The sequence below is a fragment of the Leptonychotes weddellii genome, chromosome 5 (genome assembly GCF_054177405.1).
Source record: "Leptonychotes weddellii isolate Sample4059 chromosome 5, ASM5417740v2, whole genome shotgun sequence".
Taxonomy (NCBI): Eukaryota; Metazoa; Chordata; class Mammalia; order Carnivora; family Phocidae; genus Leptonychotes; species Leptonychotes weddellii.
Window position 1 is genome coordinate 156,584,191 of NC_138373.1, and position 15,961 is coordinate 156,600,151.

Here is a 15,961-nt window from a genome sequence, read left to right on the forward strand (position 1 = left end):
TTAGTGAATGAACTCTCCATCGAAATATCTGAATTTTTGGAATCTGTTTCCTGGATTTTCGTCTTCTGCAGTATGTGAAATTGCAAGTGTTTGAAGATTTATTAAGTGCGAATTCAGGAACACATGAATCCTTTAGATAATAGAGTTTAATGTGGATAAGCTCAAAAGTGAAAGTACATGAGTATTCTGTTGTTTCTTTGCTTTAGAAACTGTCTGGTTTGCCTTTGTCCCCATGGATACAGTGTGCATTTAAGTAATATATTGTACTTACTGTGGCAACAGATAATAAATTCTTCTCCTCGAGGGTGCATCCCTTATTTGGCAAAGACTGGAGCATTTGATTGGATTCCATTTGTTCCTTCAGATGGCAAATCAGCCTGATTCCTTTTCTTCTCTGCTTGTTGGGTTTTCTGCACTCTGCCAGGCAGTTGAAGTAGTTTCTCACTGTGATTAATTCTAGCAATCTCTTTTCACCCTTTCTGCCTTTCCAAAACATTGACAAGACTCATTTCCAGCTAATTAATTCGAGAGATGCTGAAGAATAGAGAAGCTCCATCTTCATTTTAGGGACTGGGCTGTGCTGTCACTGAGCCCGCCCTTTGGAACGTTGTCGCAGGGAGTGAGCGGAGTGGGGAGAGCTTGCAGGCCATTAACTCTTCTCTTTCCAAATCACCCGGGAAGAGACCTCCCGGACCATTGTGCTCCCAGGGGGATGCCTGCCTCTGACCCACTTTTCGTGCCTCTGTGAAGGGGGCTCTGTGCACAGGACCACAGGATTAAAGAGCGTCCGTGTCTTGTTCACTTTCAAAGGCACAGTCTCCCAAAGCACGCCACCCCAGTTCCGGCCACGGCTCCACTTTCCGGAATTGCAAAAGTAGCTTTGGGGAGCGAGAGCAAATTTGACCTGTATCTTTCTATTTCCATCTCTCTCTCTCTCTCTCTCTCCCTATATATATATATACATATATTAGAGCTGGAGCATTAAAACGAGCACTGAAATTTCAGATCATTGATGTAACCAAAAAAGCTCTAGAAGGGAGGTCATGTATGAACATTCCTGAACAGCCAGTTATTAAAAGCTATCTAGAGATTTTGCACAGTTCCTGTTGAATCTTCCAAAATAAAAACAACAAAGATTCAGCCAGAAGTGTTACAGAAATACTGATTGTTCCAGAGTAAAGTGCTTTTAAGTTTTTTTGGTAGCCATACTTAAATTGCTTTTGTAAAAACAGCTTAAGCATATTCAGAATGAAATGAAAGTTGTCCCCCTTGCTAATGTACTCTGTATCTCTGAAGAAACTCAGCTTCTAGAATTGTGGTAATCTGTGAATAACATTTTTTTCTCTCTCATTTATGACATTCCATCAGTAAAGAAGCCTTTGCAAAATTTAAAATGCACAAAGAAGTCGTTCTTTCCTGGGACACAAAGAGTTAACATCCTGTCCTCTAAATAGAGGGCCCGCCAAAGGAAAAAAAAACAGTGGGAGTCCCTTTTTCCTTTTAACAAGTTTGCAATAGACACTTCTTTTTCTTCTTCTCTCAATGGATGTATGCACACCAGTGGAATCAAACAAACATGTCGGTATAAGCCATATAATAACAAACACAAATAAACAAAAGGGAGCCTTGTGTGGGAACACAGAACGGGGTAATGGCTGTGTGTTTTCTAACTAGGAAATGTGGGGCTTGCATAGTGAAAACAGGCTGACAGCTGCATTGTGGCTGCTTGGACGCCCTGGATGGCTAATCCTCCAGCACAACCAACAGCTTCCCTGTCCTCCCTCCACCACTTGGCCATTCTGAGAGCCTCGTTCTACATGCTTGCTGCAGAGGATTAAATCACCATCTCAATCAGGCATTTAGAAGAAGAAGAAAGGCAGGCAGGCTAGCCTTACAGCATTTGTAAAGGGACAGAATGGTCGCAGCAAGTTTTGTGACCATATTATCTTCCAAGAGCAAACTAACAAAGCTGTTCGATTTTTTAGCCTGTTCCGTTATCAAAGAAAGTGGGGGAAGGCTTTTCTGCTTGATACTGAGTCCAAGTATTTGCAGAGTGATTTTGTTTAATGCGTTAACAATGCATGCTAATGTTTCAAAACTACTTGCACGATTTTAGTAATATGCTATTATAATTTGTCCGTATTTTATATATATGTATATGTCCACATGAATACACCTCGTAGGGTTGTTTGTGAGGTTTTTTTAGAAGCTAATATTGAGATACGTTTTTGTTCAGTAACTTCTGAATCTAGCCACAGAGCTTGGAAACTACTAAAAATGCCCATTTTGCAAAATGAAATATAGAGAAGTGATTGTGGTCATTTGGGCTACAATTAGTACATTTTAAGTCAAATGGGCACAAGATATATATATATATCTTGTGCCCATTAATATATCTCATGCCCATTACCTACTGAAGGCATCAATATCCTGTTCTTTTACCAACACCTGGAATTGAAATGTTATTTAAATGTCATCACTATCCCTTCATTTCCATCCTTGAATGAGTAAACAAAGACATTGTAATAGAAATGCCAGTCTCTGCAGGAGGAAGACTTTAAAGTACATGTTCCATCATCAGTAAGTTCTGCACATAGGAACCAGTTTTTACATGAGAGTCAATAAAATTGAGACAGAATTGTAAAATGCAGAGAAGTTGAGAAAGAACCCTACCACTCAAAGTCTGATACAAACCCAGTCCTTCCTTTGGAAGGTGGTGGCGGGGAGAGAGGGCACTTTGGGCGCTGTCCACGGTCCTGATAATTCTAGCCCCAGTGGCCTGTATATGAAAATCAATTAAAAACCTTGTTTTCAAAATTCACATTTTTCCCCTTGCGTTTGTATGATATAATATCTATTTTTCTTTTCCATACAAATTTTTATATACTTATTTGGTTTCTTTTTTACATCAAATCATGTTTAGATGATATTTTACAATATGAATTTAATTTACCATTTATAACCTACATGAATTTTAAAGGTAAGTTTTTTTCTGTAAATGTAGTGGTGTTAGTATTAACTCATTCATCAGACTTTCCTCATCACAGCCAGTTATGTCAGTGGAAATGACTTTTTGAAGGTTTTGATCATTGTTTATTGTTGCTCCAATTAAAACCTTAAATTAGAAACAGCACATTAAATGTTTCTTCTTGCTTAAACAACATCAAATACGTTCATTTATGCACAGTGTGTCCTGCTCGTTTTACATGAGTTCAGTGAGAACTTCCGTGATGTTTTTTGCACGGGTGTAATTTTTGCTGCCACCGTGTAAAGCACGGTGGTCAAAAGGCACAAGCAAGTGAGTGCGTGTGGGTTATGGATCCCTGTCTCTTGCCCGTGTAACTGGGCAGACTCCGTAAGCTCTGCGTCTCCATTTGCTCAACCAGTAAAATGGCACTCATGGTACCACCGACCCACAGGAGTGTCTGAGGGTAAAAATTAACGAACACGCTGACAGTATCTGTCACGTGGTGAGCATTCAATCCTCCCAGCACTCTTCTTGCTTGACGTGCGTCTTCGGGCCCTTTGCACCTTCACCGTGAGTATTTCTGATAGAAGCACATGGAAACTGCACCTTGCCTCCCGCTGCCCCCGTCTCCACAGTGCTGGACGCGCAGGAGGTGCTCACCAGATGCAGTGTATGCGGTCGGCAGATCCTTGTGGGCTGCCTTCTGTGTGCCCGTGTTCTCAGCACTTCGAGAATATTCGTCATTTAATCTTCAGAGCAATGATACGGTGTGTTCTAGGGTTAATCCCATTTTGTGGATGAGGAAGTTGAGTTGCAGGGGTTACCGCCCAGGGCCACACAGCAGGTAATGCGTAATGATTAATTGCTGTAGTTAATTAGAAGGGAATGAGTGAGGAGGAAAATATGGCTTCTTTCCCAGAGGCATGGAAAGTAAATCTAGCAGAATTGCCTGGACTGTGGCTCAGGATGTAGAGCAAGGGGAGCTCCATGGGAAGAACGTGAGCTTTGCAGTTAGAAAAACCCGAGGTTAAATCTCAACTCCACATAAATTGCTTAACTGCTCAGGGCCTACATCTCCTCAAGCAGTGTACCAGGCCAGCACTGGGGGTCCAGCAGTAAAGAAGGCAGACACGGTCTGTGCTCTCGTGAAGCTTCAGTTCTGATGAGAATGACAGGAAATTAACAAGTAAACAGATCAGAACAAGGGCATCACATACTGCAGTGAATGCCGTGAAGAAAAGGTGATGATACAGATGGTCAGCTGGGTGCCCTTTCTGAGACGATCGCATCTGACCTGTGCGGAGAGCTGGGGCAGAGCACTCACCGTGAGACAGCGCCAAGCACAAAAGCCCCAGGATGGCAAGCTTCACATGGTGGCCAGGCCAGTGAGGCCAATGCCTGGTGACCGGGTAGAGGTGGCGTGAGGGAGACTTGGTCAGAGGGGTAAACAGGAGTCCAATCATGCAAGGTCTTCGAGGCCAAGGGAATTTGAGTCTTACTTGAAATGTGTTGGGAAGGTACTAAGTGGCATCCAGCGTAGGAATGAGAAGATCCACTTCACAGTTTTCAGTGACCACTCTTGCTGCTGTGTAGAAAATGAATTGCAGCGGAAAAAGAACAGAAGCAGAGACATAATTTATGGAGCTACCGATGATGGTGATTTAGACACGTGTGAGTCAGTGGCTGTGGAGAGACAGGTTTACATTTGATATATGTGTTGGAATTCATAGCCTTGCTGATGGATTGTTGAGGATGGGCTAGATGAAGTAAACAAGAATAACTCCCTAAAATTTTGTTGAGCAACTGGGTAGATGATTATATGCTCTCCAAAGTGGAAAAGTTTGATGTGAAGGGGCAGAGAGAATCGAGATTCTCTTTGGGGCAAATTAAAGTTTGAGATGCTTTTGAGACCTCCCAATGGAGATGACTTTGAAAAGCAATTAGGTATATGAGACTGGAGCTCAGAAGACAGGTCAGTGCTGGAAATACATGTTTGGAGCCCAGTAAATGGTAATTTGAAGCCATGGAGATAAATGAGATTGTCTAGTGCAGGGGTGTATATAGAGAAGAGGGCCAACTACAACATGTAGCCCACATTTTAAGCCTGCATATAAGCATACACTTAACATTATAGCTTAAGATATTTCCATATGCTAAAAACCCCTCATAAGAAGAGTTTCAGTGGCTGCATCATCAAAATGTTCCATAGGAGGCTTAACCATTCTCTTGTTATTAGACATTTTGTATTGTTTTTCATCATTATAAATGTCGTCGTGAACGTCTTGGTGCATAGAGCTTCATTTGCATCTTAGGATGCATACTATGGGAGGTCAAGGAAGGAAGATACGGTTGGGGGGCTAAAGGAGATTTTCTTGGAGAATGATTTATGTTAGAAAAGGGAGAGCACTTCTAAATCCATGATGGTTCTGACCAACCTCCCTGAAGATAACTAAAAAGCAGGCCAAAATATTTGTAAACTACTCTTTGAAGGTACCAGGGAGTTAACGAGACACAGAAATTAAGGGCCAGGACCCAGGAGTAGACAAGGGCTCGGAGATGAGCCTGGTGTTTGGGCTGCTCTTTCCTCGAGGTATTTTTCATTTCAGAGAGAGAAGCAAAGAGGCTAAGTGACTGGTGTTTCTCACAGCCTTGAGGAGCCAAGGTGATGGGAAATATTGCCTGGTAGACCTCTGTTTCTTTAGGTTGGGACCCCCAAGGGGCTATATCAGAAGAGTGATCATGAACCAGAAATAACCCGGGACGACACTCAGTTTCAAATATTTCAGCCCCAGAAATTGAGTTTCAGTAATCTGGTGTGCTGTGCCTTCAGACATCCTGGATTACTGCTGTCCCAGGTACCTGCCAGCAAAAATCCTCTCTGGAAAAAGATACCACCTTAGGTCTCAAATTATTGGTATAATTTTCCATATATGTTCTCTGGCACTCAATCAAAAAAAACATGAGGTGACAAGACAACATGATATGAAAATTAAGAGAAACCATAACTAATAGAAATGAACACAGAAGGGCTCAAGATAACAGAGTTATCAAATTTAAAACAACCTTGTTCAGTATGTTTAAAGAGAAAAAAGAGAAGATTGAAGATGGATACCGAACATGTCAGCAGAAGACAGGACAGAGTATGAAAGGGAATCATGAAAATTCATGAACCAGAGAAAATACAACCAAAATTGAGGAATCAGTAGTTGATTTTAGCCACAAAAGAGAGAAATTGTAAATGGAGGACCGACCAGTTGAAAATAGCCAGAATGAACCACTAAGAGACAAAATGATGGAAAATACAGAAGATGGGGTAAGAGACATACGGGATACAGTGACCAAGGTCTAATGTCCATATTTACAGTTTAAGAAGAAAGATAATGGGTGTTTTACTTTTTGGTAATAACACTTAAAAGTCAATATTAAACCTTAGGCTTGAAGTATCACTAAGAAGGCAGTAGCAAGAGAAAGTTAACATGAGCACCACTTTGCTTAGACTGGTGCTTCCTTCCTTTGGTCAACTAAGTGGTGACTGCATCCGTCTCTCTTCCCCTCCCTGCCTCTCCCTCCTCCCCCCTCCCTTTGCGGTGGCCATCACCTGCTCTCAGCTGGTGTCTAGTGACGACCCCTTGCGGATGTTCTTGCCCCAGTCTGCAGAAGGGGTTGGAGTCATATGGTCAGTGTGCGGGGGTCTGTCCTCTCTTAGTGAATGATAAAATAAGCAGACAAAAAGAATCCATAAGAATACTAAGTTTCATTCAATGCACTTAGTAGGGTGGACCCTATTTGATATCCACAAAACATCACACCCAACAACTGCAGAGTACACGCATCTTTTAAAGTGTATGTGGAACTACTTACCAAATTCGTCATTTTGCTGTGCCATAAGACATACCAACATTTCAAAGGATTAAAGTCATAACATAGTATGCTCTGACCCTAGAACAGTTAAGCTGCATATCAAATAATAGAAAATTCCCACAGTTTTAGAAACTAAACAATATATTTCTCAAATACCTAAGGGTCAAAACCAAGAAATGAAAATTAGAAAGTATTAAGTGAACATTAATGAAAATACTAACATATAAGAGGTGCTCAGTCAGTTGAGCGTCCAACTCTTGGTTTCAGCTCAGGTCCTGATCTTGGGGTTGTGGGATCGTGCCATGGTGTCGGGCTCTGTGCTCAACCTGGAATCTGCTTGAGATTCTCCCTCTCCTCCCCTCCCCTGCTCATGCGCGTGCGTGCTCTGTCTTTTAAAATAAATAAACCTTTTAAAAAAATAGTACCTACAAAGTTTGTAGACTGCAGCTAAAGCTACTCTTAGTTGGAGATTTATTACCTTAAATGCACATGTGAGAAAAGAAGGCAGAAAATCAATCACCTAAACATCCTTAAGTAGTATGAGCATAACTTAAACACACAATTAAAGGGGGAAAAGATGAGAAATATAAGAGCAGAACATAATTAAACAGGAAACAACCACAATAATTTTTTTTTTAAGATTTTATTTATTTGAGAGAGAGAGATTGAGAGACAGAGAGCATGAGAGGGAGGAGGGCCAGAGGGAGAAGCAGACTCCCTGCCGAGCAGGGAGCCCGATGCAGGACTCGATCCCGGGACTCCAGGATCATGACCTGAGCCGAAGGCAGTCGCTTAACCAACTGAGCCACCCAGGCGCCCACAACCACAATAATTTTAAAAATTAAAAAAATAAACAGGAAACATAAAGCCAAAAAATGGTTCTTAAAAAAAAAAATGCACTGAATTGATAAAATTGTGTCAATGAAGAAAAAAGAGCACCTAGGAGATTATTATCAGAACAGATCTTATGGAAATTAAAAGTCCATAGAAGGATATTGTGAATATTTTATGCTAATAAATTTGAGCTTATAGATGACATGAACAAATTCCTTTTTTAAAGAAGCAAAACAGTGAAAAATGTCTTATAATATTTTAAATATTTAATCTTAAAACTTCTACAGAGAAAACTCCAGGCTTAGAGAGCTTTAGCAATAAATTCTACCAACATTTTAGGAAGAAATACTGCCAATCAGACAAGGCTCTCCCAGGAAAAAGAGGGAACACCTCAGAATTCACTTTGTGAGGGCAGCATAACCCTGATATCAACACCTGAAAAGTTTATTAGAAGAGAGGAAAAGTGAAGTCCAATCTCATGCATGAACATGGATCCAGAGAGCCTAATCATATTATTAACAAACTGTGTATTTTAGGGATGCAAGATTGGTGTAACATTTTTTTTAAATGTCAATAAACATCACTGTATAAACATGAAAATCACGATCAATTCATGCAGAAAAAGTAAGTTACAGTAAAAATTCAACAACCAATCATGATATTAATCCAAATAATCTAGTATCCCACTAATTTGGGTTACTATTGCCTAAAATGTTAGAATGATTCATGAGTATAGCAAGGTTACTGAAAACAAGGTTAATATACAAAGGTTCATTGAATTTCTACACACCAGGAACAAAGATGTAGAAAATAAAATTTTTAAATAAATTCTAAAGGCTACAAGGAAACGCAAAAAGCCAAGAATAGCCAAGACACTCTGAAAGAAGAATGGTTATCAAAATTAGGAAAACCACGATTAGTTACAACAAGATTGTATTGGCACATGATAGATAAATAGAGCAGCAGAATAGAGTCCAAAAACAGATTCTCATCTGTGGACACTTGATATATTTGTTTCTTAAGTGGTATTGCTGAGCATGGGGACAGGGTGAAAAATTGTGCACAGACCACTGAGTATCTGTAGGGGGTTAAGGAAACTTGACCCTTACCTTGTACCATATAAAAATATCAATTCCCAGATGGATTGCAAGTCTGAATAGGAAAAACAAAATGCTAAAACTTCTAGGAAACAGAGTCTCACAACAGATAGGGTCTGATTTCCTGACTACGTTGTGCAAGCTGTTAAAATGGACTTCATTAAAAATTAAGTCACAATTGGTGAAGAGGCAATGGGAGAGGATACTTGAAGCATATAATCGACAAGGGGTTCATATCCCAAATAGATTAAGAACTACATCTCAAAACGTTATCAAAAATGGGCCCAAGACTTCAACAGGCGCTGCACACAGAAGATACCCATTTCGCCAAACTCACGAAGGTACTCAACCTCATTAGTAATCAAGGAAATGCAAATTAAAACCACAGTGAAATACCACCACTACCCACCAGAATAGCTAAAAATAAAAAGGCTAACAATACCATGTGTTTGTTGGTGAGGATGTGGAGCAGACAGAACTCTCAAAACACTGCTGGTAGAAGTGGAAATTGACACAACCCTATAACCGCTTTGGGAAACAATTTGGCATTTTCTGCTAAACTTGGAAGATTAGCATATTGCGTGACCCAGCATTTCCACTGCAAGGTTCACACATAACACAAGTATGTGTATAGGTGAACCCAAAGACAGATGAGATGTCAATGTCCAGAGGAGCATCGAATTTGTGAGAGCCAGGACCTGGGAAGGACCCGAGCCACCAGGCGCAAGGACTAAAGTCATGGTACATTCAGAGCATAGGGTCCCACGGCAGTGAGCCTCGGCCACACTCGCCGGGGAGCAGCTACACGCAAATGACGACCATATGACTATTTCCATGACGTTGGCAAGCAGGTTAAACTATAGGAGGAAGGACAGTGGTTCTCTTTTGGGAGGAGGGAGGAGGTGGTTATGTGGGTGTGTTCAATTTGTGAAAATGCCTTGAGCTGTGCACTTAGATTTTGTATCTCTCTCTCTATGTGTTTCCTCTGTCACACCTAACAAAGATTCTCACCTGGGTGCGGGTTGAGCTGCTATCTCAAAAGACCCTTAAATGTAGTGGCCCACCAAGAATGAAGCTTAGTTCTCTTGGCGTCCTAGCCTCCGGGCTGTTAGGAGAGGTAGACGGGCAAGCGGGGCTGGGTACTGGGAGCTCTCAGGGTCAGCAGGAGCCTGGTTCCTCCCTGTCCTGTCGTTCTGCCATCTCCTATGGTGTCACTCTTGTGCGCAGTTGATGTTGGGTGGCCTATTGGGCCTATTGTCCTGCCTTTGGGAAGAAGGACAGAGTTTCCTTTGAAGGAAGTGGTCTGTACTTGGCATGCGTCTCTTACGTTCTGTGGGCAAGAATTTAGCCCCATGGCCACACGTATTCCTCAGTGAGACTGGACCGTGTAGTCTCTAGTTGGGTGGCCATGTGGCCCACTCAGAGTGCCAGTGGTCCCTGACCACAGGAAGGAGGGAGAGCGGGTCGCGGGGACAGTTAGCAGGATCTGCCACCACAGAGGAGTGGTCATCGAGCCTTGCGTGGTTGCCGGGAGGGCAGGGACTTAGTCTCACCCTCTAGTGTTACCAGCCCCCGCCTCGTGCAGGCCCAGGACTGTTTGGGCAGGTGTTTTGTGGCTTGAGTGTCCAAAGGGTGAGAAGGCCTGACGACACATGCAGTATTTTGCCGAGAAAGTGCCAGGGGTCAGGCTCGATGCAGCCGACCCGTCACCAGATTCTGGAGCTGAGTGTGTCGGGAACAGGAGGTGAAGGCTACAGGCAGGAGCCCCGTCAAGTAGGGAATGAAAGAGAAGCCAGGGAATAGAGCCCGAGAGGGGAGAGGGGGGTGTGAAGCCCAGAGCACCTTCTCAAAGACCCTGTGATGTCCCACTCCCTGCCTGGGAGAGGTCACAGGAGCACATCATTCGTAGGGGAGGCCTAGGCTGCCTTTCTGTATTTCAGACCAGGATCCTAGGCAGCTGGGATCACAGAGTCTCCCTGCGGTAGTCCCGCAGGCAGGAAAGGGAGCTTTGGAAGGCCTTGGGTCAAGTGTGCACGTGAGCTGGTCGGTCCATACAGCAGCTCACCCTCCTGGGGACTAGAGGGAAGCAGCGGGTGAATGCCCCTGCAGCTCAAAAAAGGAGCGAAGGAGCCGCCATCTCCAGAGGAAGGCCTATTTGTAGGTCCCTGTGAGCCTCAGTTTCCCTCTCTGTAAAAGGTAAGGACCGCACAGGACCTTTGCAGTAGGGTTCTCCTGAGGAACAGACGCTACAGCATGTATATGCACATACAGAAATAGGTTTATTCTCAGGCATTGGCACATGTGATTTTGGAAGCTGACGAGTCCCAAGGTCCACAGTCAGCAAGGAGGGAACCCAGGAGAGCCGATGGTGTCGTTCCAGTCCGAGTCCAAAAGCAGGAAGAAAACAGATGTCCCAGCTCCAGGCAGTCAGGCAGGAGGGAGACCCCCCCCGCCCCCCGCTTCTCAGGGGAGGTCAGCCGTTTTGCTCTATTCAGGCCTTCAGCTGAAAGGATGGGGCCACTCAGTTGGGGAGAGCCATCTGCTTCACTCAGAACCACTGATGCAAATGTGAATCTCATCCAGAGTCACCCCCCAGCCATACCCAGCATCACGTTTGAACAAATGTTGGGGTCCCCTCGGCCCAGCCAAGTTGACACATAAAATGAACCATCACACCTAGGGTCCTGGGGGTCCGAGGGGGTGCAAGGGCCATGTGGGGACAGAGCACTGACTCGGGAGGAGGGTGACGAGAGGAGCAGCTGTGGCCAGGTCATCGGGGAAGGGGACTGTCAGCTGGTAGCGTCTTTGGCCTCACGCTAGCGAGCCAGTGAGAGCAGGGACTGTGTCTGTCTCATGTCCCTTGTGTACCCAGGCTGTTAGAGGCTGAATCATGTTCCCCTGGCCATATTCATGTATTGAAGTGCTAACCCCAGGACCTTAGAATGTGACTGTATTTGGAGATGGGGGTCTTTAAAGAAGTGATTAAAATGAGGCTGTTAGGGTGACCCCTAATCCAATCTGGTGTCTCTGTAAGAGAAAATTTGGCCAGAGAGAGACACACAGAGGGACACTCACACGAAAATCAGCAAGAGGGTGGTCACCTGCAAGCCAAGGCGAGAGGCCTCAGAGGAAACCAACCGCCGGCACCTCGATCTCTGTCTTCTGGCCTCCGGCACCGCGAGAGGATGGATTTCTGTTGTTAAACCAGTCTGCGGCAGCCCTCGCAAACGAATGCGGGCACACAGTGCTCGGTACTTGCTGAAGGCGGACTCAATACAATGCTCTCGCCGTTGCCCTCAGCTCCCAGTGTCATGTGGGGAAGAAGACATGTAAGCAAAGAAGCCACCGCACTGGGAGCTGGAGGGTTATCAGGCTTCCCAGCGGCAGTTCACACTGGTGGGACGGCCGGAGGGCATTCCGCGCAGGAGCCAATGTGTGCATCAGCCTGGGGCCGAGAGACAACAGCCGCGTCGGGGAACCTGCCCTGCTGAGGGGGCACCAGCCTACCTAAGGAGTTCGGGCCGTGGCCTGAGGCGGTGGGGGGCCCCCAGCGGTAGATTCTCACTCTGGAGGCCGCAGATGTGTTGGACGAGGCAAAAAGAGAGGCCAGGCAAGAGTCAGCCTGGCAGAGTGGAAAGTTGCAAACTCAGGTCGCATTCCCAACTCCGTGAGCTTGGCATGCTACTGGGCATCTCTGAGCACCAGTCTCTTCTCCATCAAGCAAGGATTAAGGTGAGGATTAGCTCTCTGGTTTCGGGAAGGGGCTCTTCGACGATGCTCAGCAATGGCAGCTGTTCTGCTAGGGCCCCTGTAGGGGGTGGGGGAGTAGAACCCAAAGAGAATGGTGCTCTGGCAGCAGAAGGCAGAGCCAGGGCTGGGCTCTGGATTGGCTCCAGCCCCGCCCTGCTTCCTTCCACAGGATCGGTGCCAATCCTTCATCTCCCTGTTCTCCTAAATCCTCATTCCTTCAAGCTCCACCATAACACTCTCCTCCTCCAGGAAGTCTTCCAAGGACTTGGATCCACCTTAATCTGTACCTTCCAGTATTCCCTGGGTTATGCAGCCGTACCCTAGATTGTTTCGTGAGTAGGACTGACTCAGAATAGGCACAGGGGCAGGGAGGTGAACCTGACACTTTTAGGAAACAGCAGGGCACCGCAGTCTTGAAATGGCCACCGCAGCGCATGTGCCTTTCACACGCCTGTGCTCTGCTGATGCTGACCTGCATTTCCAGACTGGCCCCACCCCCGTGTGCAGGTGCCTCCTCGCTCCTGCACCCATTCTAGTGGGTTCAAGTCTCACCCATTTTAAAAAAAAAAGAAAAGCTCCAATTCCAGGTTCCTTTTTATTCACTATTTAGCCCAGTTGTCTTCAAACTTCTTGTTCACATCTCCCAAAAAGAACTTTGAAAAAAAAAATTACACTAACATTTCAAGTTGATACCTAAGTTTTTCATCTTAGGTCTTTATAGTTGGATATAATATAATTTGCCATAAGTAGTAGAGCTACTTTAAAATATATCAGTCCTTTCAATGATTTCAGTAGAATTGAAATATCAAAAAATGTGGCCCCCACCATAATCCATCTTAAAATGAATGTGCTTGTTTTTAAAAATGCTTGGAAATTTTATTCTTACTTTTTGTTCTGCATTTCCTTTCATTTTCACTCACAGAATGCTATCCAAATGCAGCATTTTAATGTTGAAATCATACAGAACATGCATGCTCTTATATACGGAATTAAGCACTGGCCATCACAGAATTAAATTAAAATCTATAACAAAAAGATATCTGGAAAATATCTGAATATTTGGAAGTTAAGAAGCACACTTCTAAACAACCTGTGGGTCAAAAAGGAAATTATAAAATTTAAAAGCTTTATCTGAATGATAAGGAAAACACAATATATGAAAATTCTTGAAATGCATATAAAGCAATGTTTAAGGGAAATGTAGGGCTTTAAAATGCTTTGTTAGAAGAGCAATTTAAAATCAATGCTCTAAGTTTCCACCACAAGCTAGAAAAAGAAGAGCACATGAACCACTAACTAGAAGGACGTAAACAGTACTGATAAAAGCGGGAGCCAGTGAAACAGAAAATCGGCGAATAGTAGGGAAAATCAATCAAATCAAAAGCTGGTTCTTTGAAAAGATCAGCAATGTTGCTGAGTCCCCAGTGAGACTCCTCAAGAGAAAAAAACCCCACAAATTATCAGGAATGAAGGATGGGACATCACTACAAATCCTACAGACACTAAAGCAAAATGAGGGGAATATGATAACTTTATGCCAAAAAAATAAAAAAATACTTGAATTATTTCTGTGAAAGACACAAATTTTCAAAATGGACACAAAAAGAAATAGAAAATTCAAATAGCCCTATATCTATTAAGGAAATTTAATTTGTGATTAATCTTTCCACAAAGAAAATCCCAGGCCTCTACCTTCAAATCTTAAAGCCTTCAAAAGCATACCTCACCTAGCAGCCAGTGACCTTTGTACAGCAAAATCTGTCATGTCCTTCCGCTCCCCGAACTTCTTCAGGGCTGACTCCCCAGTATGACATTCAAGGCAACTGGACCCAGGGGCCACCCGCCCCTGACAGCCCCAGTCCTTCTCCACTCTGTGCCCCAACCCCCCACGCTGGAGTGGCCGCACACCCGATTCTACCTGTCCATCTCTGGCGGCAGTACCCCCTGCCCCCACTAGGGGGCATTTAGGAATGTGTGGAAGTGTGAGTTGTCACAATCCCCAACTCTGTCCCCATCACTGATATTTAGTGGGCAGGAGCCGGGGTGTCAGATGTCCAGCAGTGCCTGGACCAGGCCCCACAGTGAAGAATGACCCCATTGAGGATGCCAGAAAGACCCGCATGGAGTCTCACCTGGGAAGAGCCTTGCTCCTAGCTCTCCCTGCAACCATCTCTCACCCCTTCCTCACTGGGCCAATTCTGACTTGGCCTTTGGGACTTGGCTTAAATGTTACTTCTTGGAGACCTTCCCAAACACACACCTGACAGTTACTGCATTGAATTTGCCCCCCACCTCCACACCCCTTTTATTAAATCAAGGTCGGTTCAATTCCGGGAGCAGAGGCTGGGTCTGACTATGCTCTGGAAAACACTAAGAAGGGGCATGGAAAGTTCTACTATTTACTCTGTAGCTAGGGAGAAGCCTCCCCACTCCTGACAGGGAGGCTTTTGCCTGTTCTTCATTTTCCTGGATTTAAGTGGTTTTTCTAGGAGCTCTGGTTCCTACCTGGGCCCTCGCCCCTATTCTCCTCTTCCCGGTCCCCTTCCCTCAGAGCTTCCCCCCTCCCCCAGCCGGAGTGTCTACCTGTGGGCCATCCCACCTCCCAGGGCAGATCCCCGCGAAGAAAGGGAAGAATCTGTATGATAAACAAAGCGGGGGCAAGAGCCATCCTGTCGCACTCCCCGTGTTTGCCAGGACAGCCCAGCCACCGATCTGGTATCACTTTTTCAACATTTTGCATCGGTAATTACGGGCTGTGGACTTTCTGAAATCTGAAAAGCTCGGCGAAGAAAAGTCTCCCCTCTGCTGTTGTCATTGATTCTTTGCTTCTTTCCATGTATGGCTGAGTCTAAAGACCTGTCAGTCAAGGCAAGAGGATTAGCCTCACCCATGTGAAGGGAAAATTGGGAAGAAAAAAAAAACAAAAAACCTTGTCTGAACTTGAAAATAAAAGTGCTGATGTGGTTTTTATTCCAGAAACATATCTTACTGATTAAGAGCATGGTGAGCTACCGGCTCGTGGGTGGGCCGGCAGTAGCTGGCCTCCCCGCTCTGCTGAGGCCGGGCCAGGCAGGGGGCGGCGCGAAGTCCCCACGGTGACGCACTGTCGAGCACGTCTTTGCTGGTGGACATGGCCACGTGCGCGTGCCCAGGTGCCCACGCATGGTGCTGCCCCAGCTCCATGAAGACGAGGCAGGGTCCTTCACCTGTCTGTCCACCTGCACACGAGGGTGACAGAGAGAGGCAGGAGGTCCCCGTGGAAAGAGTGTGGACTTGGAGTCAGGTGGGGCTGGGTTTAACCCAGTGCAGCCGCTGATTAGCTGAGTGGCACTGGGCAGGCGACGCGCTCTTTGAGCCTCAGCTTCTGGAAAACGGGGCCAGGGGCACCTACTGGGTCGAGGTCGAGATAAAGCAGGTGCGTGGTTGGCACGTACGTGCCCACGCACAGTGG

At 45.0% G+C, this 15,961-nt stretch overlaps 1 protein-coding gene across 1 annotated transcript in view; it reads left to right on the top strand.

Annotated features, from left to right (window-relative positions):
• ATXN10 (ataxin 10) overlaps window positions 1–7,460 on the top strand; it is a 166,122-nt gene extending 158,662 nt beyond the window's left edge. Inside the window, exon 12 of the mRNA XM_081822651.1 lies at window positions 5–7,460. Within this exon, the coding sequence (XP_081678777.1) occupies window positions 5–7 (3 nt within the window). The 3' untranslated portion in view covers window positions 8–7,460. The remainder of the gene's footprint in view (window positions 1–4) is intronic.
• The last annotated feature ends 8,501 nt before the right edge of the window (window positions 7,461–15,961 follow it).